Source organism: Lacerta agilis, chromosome 8 (genome assembly GCF_009819535.1).
Source record: "Lacerta agilis isolate rLacAgi1 chromosome 8, rLacAgi1.pri, whole genome shotgun sequence".
In the NCBI taxonomy this organism is placed as follows: Eukaryota; Metazoa; Chordata; class Lepidosauria; order Squamata; family Lacertidae; genus Lacerta; species Lacerta agilis.
In genome coordinates this window covers 17,934,750-17,943,645 of record NC_046319.1, presented here as the reverse complement: position 1 = coordinate 17,943,645, position 8,896 = coordinate 17,934,750, and the positions used below count along the sequence as shown (strand labels likewise).

The 8,896-nt window shown below is 43.1% G+C and overlaps 1 protein-coding gene across 1 annotated transcript; it reads left to right on the top strand.

Annotated features, from left to right (window-relative positions):
* The first annotated feature begins 1,009 nt into the window (after nt 1-1,009).
* Nucleotides 1,010-7,834, top strand: FAAP20 (FA core complex associated protein 20). The gene is made up of 4 exons (XM_033156382.1): nt 1,010-1,170; nt 2,550-2,697; nt 5,517-6,142; nt 7,379-7,834. Exons 1-4 carry the CDS (start codon nt 1,025-1,027, stop codon nt 7,449-7,451), a joined length of 993 nt encoding a protein of 330 aa, XP_033012273.1. The 5' UTR covers nt 1,010-1,024; the 3' UTR covers nt 7,452-7,834.
* The last annotated feature ends 1,062 nt before the right edge of the window (nt 7,835-8,896 follow it).

Below are 8,896 nucleotides of genomic sequence, written 5' to 3'. Positions count from 1 at the left end.
GTAAAGTCAGTGGACCCAAGTGAGTAATGACCATTATTTTCAATGGCTTGTATCCCATTCTAGTCCTACTCAGAGCAGCCTTGAGTTAATTGAAGTTACGAGAAAGGAATTTCCGACTAAACATCAGGAATAACTTTCTGCTGTTCCACTAGGGAGTGGAATCCCTCGGAAGGTGGTGGACTCTCCTTCCTTGGAGGTTTTTAAGCAGAGGTTGGACAGCCATTGGTCACAGATGCTTTAGTTGCGATTCCTCCATTGCAGGGGGTTCGGCTAGATGACCTTCATGGTTCCTTCTGACTCTACTTCAGTTCATCTGTTCAATAGGATTACTCATGAGAAGGACTTACTGGAGACAACCTGATGTGCTTAATCTGAGCAGGGCTGAACACAGAACACAACCCAAGGCAGGTTTCAGGCTTGAAACCTATCCTTAAATGACACTCTCCTTAAGGAGCAAAACAAGGGCTTACTTCAGAGTTAAAAGGGGTGTGCTGCATCAGGTATAAGCAGCTTTGGCCTACTAAAATCCACTCCCGCCAGGCGCCTGTAGTTTGAGGGTAAGATTTTCCTCCCAAGTTTAGCAAGGCAGTAGGCCTAATGTAGGTGGGGGGAGGGGAGGAAATAAGAGGGGGGCAAAAGGGGCAGAGTATATTTCTAAGTGGGCGAATTGTGACCCACATGTCAAGATCTCTGAAATAAAAAGTATACAGTAGGTTTGTGACAGGAGCCCAGCAATTTGGGGGGAGCACTCCTTTGGGGTGGGGGACCTTGCCCTCCATAGGATGACGAGAATTTCTTTTAAAAGGGGCTTGGAGGGGGGTGGGGAGTGATAAATATTTCTTTTTTAAAAAACCGCCATTTTCTCGGTCGCACTGGGAGCAGGGCGGCCCTTTGGCCACCAGCTGGGGCTGCTGAGCGAGCGAGCTCTCCCCTCAGGAAATCCCTTCCCGCCTTTTCGGAAGGAGTCGGCCCTCAATTCCTCCCCCCGGGGCGTTTTTTTTGGGGGGAGGGAGGAGACAGAGCTATGGCCGAGGAAGAGCGGGCTGAACACGGCGGCGGCAGCCGGGGAGGAAAGCTGAGCCTCAAGCGCAAGAGGCGGCAGCAGCACCAACAGCAGGAGGAAGAGGAGGAGGCGGAAGGACGTCCCTCTGCCATTCCTCGCCGGGCACCGTGAGTCCGGGTTGGGATTCCTTCAGACACGCAGCGGGAGGGTGGGGAGTCTGCTTGCGAATACGCAGGCGCCCGCCACGAGGCCTAGGAACACGGGGAAGGGGTGCGCGCGCGCGCAGGTGACTGAGTGTGGAATGACTGGATCTCTCTACGAGTGTGTGTGAGCGCGCGCGCGCGCATGTGTGAGAGAGGTGCATATGCTTCAAGTTTGTATAACTGGGATGAGGCGAGTCGCAACAATGCATGACCAGTGCTGCATTTATGTATAAGCTAAACAAACTATAGCTTAGGGGGGCCCTGTCTTGGAGGCCCCCCCAAAAAATTAAAGGAAAAACAACAACACTGGATGTACATTTCTCCAAAACATAAACAAAAAAACAAATAAAATAAAACCTACATACAGCAACAGTGTTTTGTGTTGTGTAGGCACCTAGGATGTAAGTAGGGTAAGCCTGTTAGCCTGCTCCCTAAAATATCACAGGTTTGCTCATTTATACACACACAGGTATGCTATGTGGTAATTTATGGACCTAATAGGTATCTAAAGCCATTTGCACATAACAAAATATGTATTTTATCAAAGTAATTGTTACAACCAGTCTGTGCAGAATGTAGGCACCCTATATACTGTATATCCAACACAGAAAACTGACAATTTGTTGCTGACAAAGGGCAGCTTGACATATAAAGGGCCCCATTACCTTCAGTAGCTTAGGGCCTCATCAAACCTAAATCCGGCCCTGCATGAGCCCATTGAATATAAGATTTAAAAGATAGTTCAATAGAACAAAATAGGTTAAGCCAATAAACGTGTGCAAGTGGTGTGTAGGTGAACAAGAATCTGAGAGGTCTCTGTGTACGAGAGGTGAGGAGTGTGCATCAAGTGTATATGTTAAGAGGTGAAATGCCCCAGGTTTCTATGATTAGGATTAAGTAGAGCAAGACTTATTATCACTTGAGGCTAATGAATTTGATATTATTATTTACAATTGTAAGTTAAATAACATAAGCCACACGTTTAGGCTTTGGTTATGTTGCATAGTACTACAGCAGTAGCCTTTATCTGTGTCCTGTTTCATTTTTAGACCAAAGGACCCGATGTTTGCAAATATTGGCCACTTGGAGGGGTTTGTGGTTTTTTTTGAAGAGTTTACTGTTACAGGTGTGGAATTTTTCAGTCTGGAACACCTTAAAAGGGAGCCTGCTCTGTTTGCCTTTCATACTGGTTTCAGTGTGCAGTCACCAAGATTGCCTCGCAAATGTAGGATTCTCAACCATTCCACTCCAAGCTTGCAAGTGGCTTGAGCTGCACCGTGGTTGGTTCTGACAAGATGGAACAGTAGAGAAATGATGCTATTCTTGAGTTTTATGTTTTCTAGTACATTTTCCGGCAGCTCTTTCTGGTTTGAAGAGCAAGGCTTAAGCGGTGCTGAAATCGCATGGATGACATTACTCAAGTCTGTGGACCCACATCTGCATCGCTTGAGTTTAGAAAAAGTAGTCAACCTTCCCAAGTTTCTTACAAAGGTAAAACGTGTTTTGAATTATTATTAACCATTAAGATACTATCTCAAGAAACTAACCATTAAGATACTATCTCAAGAAAACAAGTCCTCATCTTCATTCACTACAAAGGGAAAGTAACATGCAATGGAAAAATAACTGAAAACTTAATTTCGAATAAGGTTGAAGGTAATGGATTTGATATTAGAGAGGCTCTCCACTGCTCTACTCTTTATAACTCCTTCAAGAATGTGGAAGGAACCCTCTCAGTTGACGCTGGCTGTGATACACCGAGCCTGTATTTGCCATGATTTCAAAGGTTTGGCGAATCTGTTTTTTTTTTTTTAATTTAAAAAAAACTGGGTTTGGGGATGTTGGTGTCTAAAACAGAAGTGTAGACAGGCAAAAAAGAAACTACCGGTAAGTGCCCGAGATGAGCTCTGCTGAATCAGATGAAGAGCCCATCTAGTCCAGCACTCTGCAGGATACCCACAAGCGGAACTGGAGCACAACAGCACTCTCCCTACTTGCAGTTCCCCAAAAATCCTGCCTCCCGTACTAAAGATAGAACTGTTGCCTCCATTAATTTGCCCTTTATTTTATTTTAAAAAACCAATCCAAGTTGGTGGCCATCACTGCTTCTTGTGAGAGTGAATTCCGTAATTTACTCTGCCATCTGATCTTAGGCACTTACAATTCTCAGTAAGTATATAACATGCAGGTGTAAAACTTCACAGCTCTTGCCCTCACACTTTATTGAGCTTGTTCATGTTCACATTTCTGGAGCTTGAATTCAGAGTCATCAGTAAAACCTGCCAGAAAGGCAAACTTCTTGCATTTAGCCTTGAACTTGTTTGAATAAAGTTTGAAAAGAGACTGTACTTCACACGTCATCATCATTTTATTTGTACCCCGCTTTTTTTTCCTCCAGGAGGAAGCCCCAAGTGGCTGACGCTAACAGAAATGACAAAAATAGGAGGAAAAATGCAAACAATATGAAACATGGTTTGACAATTCAGTTAATCAGTACAAAATCCACAAAATGTATAGCAGTGGGATAATAAAATAACTGGGCCACAAACGCATACTCCCAGTCTAGCAACAAATATATATTGCATTTGGATGACTATTCATTAAATTTATTTGTCACTTTCTTTCCAAGGTAACTCAAGAGCGCCTTACAATATATAAACAAACAAACACACTTATCTAAAAGGCAATTCTATTTTTAAAAAGCTGGTGTGCTGGCCCCAGGGGTGCCCTGCCCTCAGGAATCCGGGTGGGATAACCAGAAACTCACCCGGGGCCGAGCGGGGCGTGGTCAGCAGTCCAACAGGAGGTCAGTCCAGCAAAAAGCAAGGCAGGAAGCAGGGCAAAGTACAGGTCAGGATCAGGTATGAGGACACAGGCAGGCACACGGTAGCAACTGTGTTGCTCACACAATTTGGAGCTGGGGCTGGTTGGCTTTTATCTGCCCTGAGGCATAGGGCTGCCCCGATCCTCTGGTGACTCGCCTCTCCTTCTGGCGACTCGCCTCTCCTTCTGGCCTGGAGGCGAGCACTCCTCCTGCAGGAACTTAGTTCCCTTCGCCTCTCTGCCCTGAGCCTCTACAGCTCAGGAGAGGCTGGTGGGTTACTGGACCCAGGGGCAACCTCAGCTTCCTCTGATGGGGCTGGGAGTGGAGCACTTGCAGGCATGGGTTCTCCATCCCATCAGGAGCCAGAGCAGACTCAGCAGATGCCTGCACCTGAGGATCCAGCACAGGTGAGGACCCTTCAGACTCAAGCCCTAGCCCCAGCTCTGCTGGTTCTGGAGGCAGGGAATCCTGTGCAGGCTGGGATCCCTCAGGTTCAGCATCTGAGTGAATCCCAGGCCATCACAGCTGGATTCCATAAGTGGGCAATCACCACTGAAAAGGCCTGTTGTTGTGTTGCCACCCACTGGACCTCTCATGGAGACAGCATATGAAACAAGACCATATATGACAAATTGCACGATCTGCTTCGTATGGAGAGAGGCAGTTGGCATCTCAAGCCACATTTGGATGTACAGTAATAAAAAGTAGCTACAAGCATAGCAGTCAAACTTGCAGAAGAGGCAGCCTATACTCCTATTACGCCAAACTGACATGCCTCTGGCAGTGGTTTTGGCTTTAAAGTCCTGGAACATGGTCACAAGACACTGATGACGCACTTCTTTTGGGAGGAAGCGGGTGCACAAGAGCTGAATCCATCTAAGTGCTACTCAGAGTCGATCCATTGAAATTAATAGGCCCAAGTTAGTCACGTCCATTAATTTCCATACCTGTCAACCAAGAGGAGATACTTGACAGAACTAAAGGCTGTTTCTACCGTGGAGCCACTAGAGAATGGAAGAAAAGCAAAACAGTCTTGTGGAACTGTAAAGACTTATATTAAATTTATTATGGCATAAGCTTTCGTTGATCAGAATCCACCTTGGATGCATGAAGCATAATCTCAAATTGACAACACGCACATAAACATTGTGAGTGAGGCAGAATGATGAGGACTAAAGTCAGAGGCAAGCGAAATGCAATAGGGACAGTGGTAATTATGTAAAGGCACAATAGTTACAGTGACACTTAGCTGTGTTGGTGATAACAAACATCCTGCCGTTGGTAAGATGGACAAACTCATGAAGTGTGGTTAAAAAAATATTCTGTATTCAATCCGTAAGTGATAGATCATACCTTGGGAGCGCTTTCAAACTCTATTTTCCACATTCAAACCCAGCACTGGTTATGGTATCTTACTGGCTTTCCTCTTTTATATATTCTTCTGAATCTACAGAGTTAGCAAAACTTTAATTTCTCTGTGTTTCAGAGCTCACAAACTACAAATCCTCAGCCAGCCCCAGAAACCTTTGACATTGGAATGAAACAGTTTCAGTGGACTCCATTTCCACATTACCACACAAATAATTCAAGAAGTAAAAAACCTCCTGAAAATCAAACTCTTGGTTTTACAGAAAGAGGATATGATGCAGATGGGAGACTCAGTGTTATTTCTCCTGCTCCCAAGCAAAACCCCATTCCAGCCAATAAATATACTGCTGAGGAAACAACAGTTGGACACAACAATAATCTTTCCCCTAAGCTGGAAGGTAGAGAAATGACTGAAATGTGTCTGCACTCAACCCAGCAGAATTCACCAGGACATTCATCAACAGCTGCACAGAGCCAGCCAAGAGTATTTGTATTTGGAAAGCTTTGGAAAGGGGCTACAGCACAGAGTGAAGGAAAAGGCAGAAAGGAAAATAAAATACTATCAAATGATGATAAGCAAAGTACTTTGTTGTATCAGCCTAACAATGCCACATCAGTGTTACCTGTGCAGGAATCTCCTGCTGTTTGTTTGAGTGTCAGCAACCAAGAAAATACAGAGGACCACAGGGAGGAAATCTTAGCTCTCAGCCAGTGTCCCATGTGCCAGATCCACTTTACTGGAAAGTAAGTATTGGTTAGGTTACTCAAATTCATTTTTCAATTCGTCATGACATCCACAACACACACACGGAAGTGACCACATCCAGTGTTTCTCAAATCTGGGGTCTCCAGGTGTTGGACTGCAACTCCCAATTTTCCCTAGCTAGCTAGCTAGCTAGCTCGCTCAGTGGTGAGGGATGATGGGAGTTGCAGTTCAACAACAGCTGGAGACCCCAGGTTTGAGAAACACTGCCACATCCAATAGGAAGAAATTGCGGCACAAAGCAACGGGAAGACAGAAAAGGGTGTTGGCTGCTCTTGCCAAATGGAGGATGGAAGGTAGAAATTCTTAGTAAACGGCACGTGAAAAGATTTCCCTAACAAATGCAAAATTGAAACACTTTTTTTTTGTATTGGGAGACTTTAACACATTTTTAATACACTCATTTGCATGCAATTTTTTCCTCATTTCAACACAAAATTGAGACATACTACTTCCCATGTAACACCTCCTGGGCGTTAAGATCTACAGGGGAGGGTTGGCGATTCTGCCACAGGGTGTGAGAGGGTCTTCAGTGGTGGCCTCCAGGTTGTGGAAGGCCGTTCCACCCCTCCGAGGTGTATTTTCGCAACAGACCAGTGTCCGAAACTCCCATTGTTCTAGGCGCATTTTGCGACAGGGAATTTCATTAGCATGAGCAGTTTCTGAACTCTGGGCACAGCACTGCGACTTAGATTTCAGATTAAAACTGCAGTGTGGAAGAAAAGGAGGACCTTTTTCTGCCTCCCCACTTCCAGCTACTTTCTGAAGATTGGAGAAGAGACCCTCTGAAGAATATTGGGCGGGGGGCAGGGGCAGGGGCAGGACTAGACCATGTGAAAAATGAAAATAATACTTTAGCTGCAGTTCATCCATTTTAAGCTTTGTATTCTCATTATAAAAAAGTGTGCCTAGACATTGTTGTTGCGCCCATAACCTAGGTTTAAGGTGCCATTTAGCTCCTAGCTTTAATATCTCTGTTTCTAACACTGCAACAGACCAAGACACACCTTTTTGCGCATGCCTTTGGGATGGGATGAAGGATGAGTTCAGAGTATCACTCCCTCTGCAGTGTTGCTTACTGATATTTCTTCCTGAATGATACAGCTGAATTGACATTCAGTGTTATCTAACCTGCCTTGAGAATGCATGGGGAAGGGAAGGCCATAAATGCATATACTAAAATCTGCAAGTCTGATAATTCTGTTTTCCAATTTCAGGTGGTCAAAACTGGACATTGATGGTCATCTTGCTAAATGTTTGGCTGAAAGTGATGTAGATGTAATTTGGTAATAAAGAATATAGCAGAGAACAGCCAATGCTTATTAGTAGTCAATAAATTTGCAGCAATTTACCACAGATCAAGAAAGCTAAAGGAGGAGGTAGTCAAGTGCTATGTCATAATTCATTATGTATATCCTGCTATTGGGTCAGTATTGCAAATGTCTGTGGGAACCTCAGTGAAGTCTGGATGCACATGACTTATGTTTCTAGTAAAAGCATTACTGAAGTATATGTTCTCTATGGGACATATTATGAACCATGACCGTACAGAATTTAAAATCTAATAACAAAATTATCTGCTTCAAGGTGCTTAGGGGATGAGATTTGTTGAAAATTAAATAGTCATCCAGCCACAAAGTTTTCAATAAAAAGATAGCTAGCAGTTTTCCTCCGCTGCAATTTCAGTGTGTTTATTCAGATTGCTCACTAATGCTTTTGTACGATGTACTTCATTAAGATACTTATGTCAATTTACTGTATAGCTTCACAAATACCTTAGCAAATTCAGCACAAGACCTGGTACCTGATACAAACTGAACCTGTTATTACCTTTACAACAAAGATAATGCTGATCTTATCAGTAACAGGCCATTAAAAAAGTATTTTAACATTAAGTAACAGAGCCTAAAATATAAGATCTGTTTTTGTCACGGTTTCCTTCACAACAATAAATTCAGTATAGCATACAAAGGTATAAAATGCTGAAGTCCTTTTGGCACATGGAATATGTGGCAAAGCAAATTATATTGGAAATGTCTGCTTAGTGAAACAATTAGTCTAAACTTTTTCATTAAAGTCTTTAATAGATGTGCAAGAATATAAATGATCTTAGCTGTTTACGGGTTAGTATACCATCTTTTGCACAAATAAAACTGGCCAAAGATCTCAACTAGTTAATTATACAAAACTACAAGAACATATTTACTGTTTTACAATCATTAAATTAGCTAGAGTGTTTTCATTTACATTTCATTTACATACTAAGACAATTATATCATTACCAGATCCATTTGCAATATATTAGGATTTTTTTTTAAACCACACATTTAATTACATCCTTCATTTGTTCTTTAATTTATAAAACAAGTACTTTATATAAAAAATTTCCCCTTCATCATGAACAGAACATTAGTCATACACTTGCACACAAGCAACTGACTTGTAACCAGCAACTTATTTGGCAACACAGCAACATTGTAAATTGCCTTCAATTGTAAATAAATCAAGGATTTGTTTTTGTCTTGAGCAAGTGTGTGTAACTCGCCCTACTCTAATGTTCTGATACCACAGAAGTTCAGGGCAAAGAACCCTTCATGTTTTGCCTAGCCCCCTTAGCCCCAGAACCAGACAGCATCCGTAGGTCACATCACCATGCAAAACCAGCTGCTCAGTTGTAAATCCAAGATACAGAGACACAAAACATTCAGGGAACACTGAGAATCCAAGATACAGAG

Coding starts and splice junctions, on each gene's coding strand:
- FAAP20 (XM_033156382.1), top strand. CDS start 1,025: ATGGCCGAGGAAGAGCGGGCTGAACACGGCGGCGGCAGCCGGGGAGGA. Junction 1,171..2,549: donor GCCATTCCTCGCCGGGCACC/GTGAGTCCGGGT, acceptor TATGTTTTCTAG/TACATTTTCCGGCAGCTCTT. Junction 6,143..7,378: donor CAGATCCACTTTACTGGAAA/GTAAGTATTGGT, acceptor TTCCAATTTCAG/GTGGTCAAAACTGGACATTG.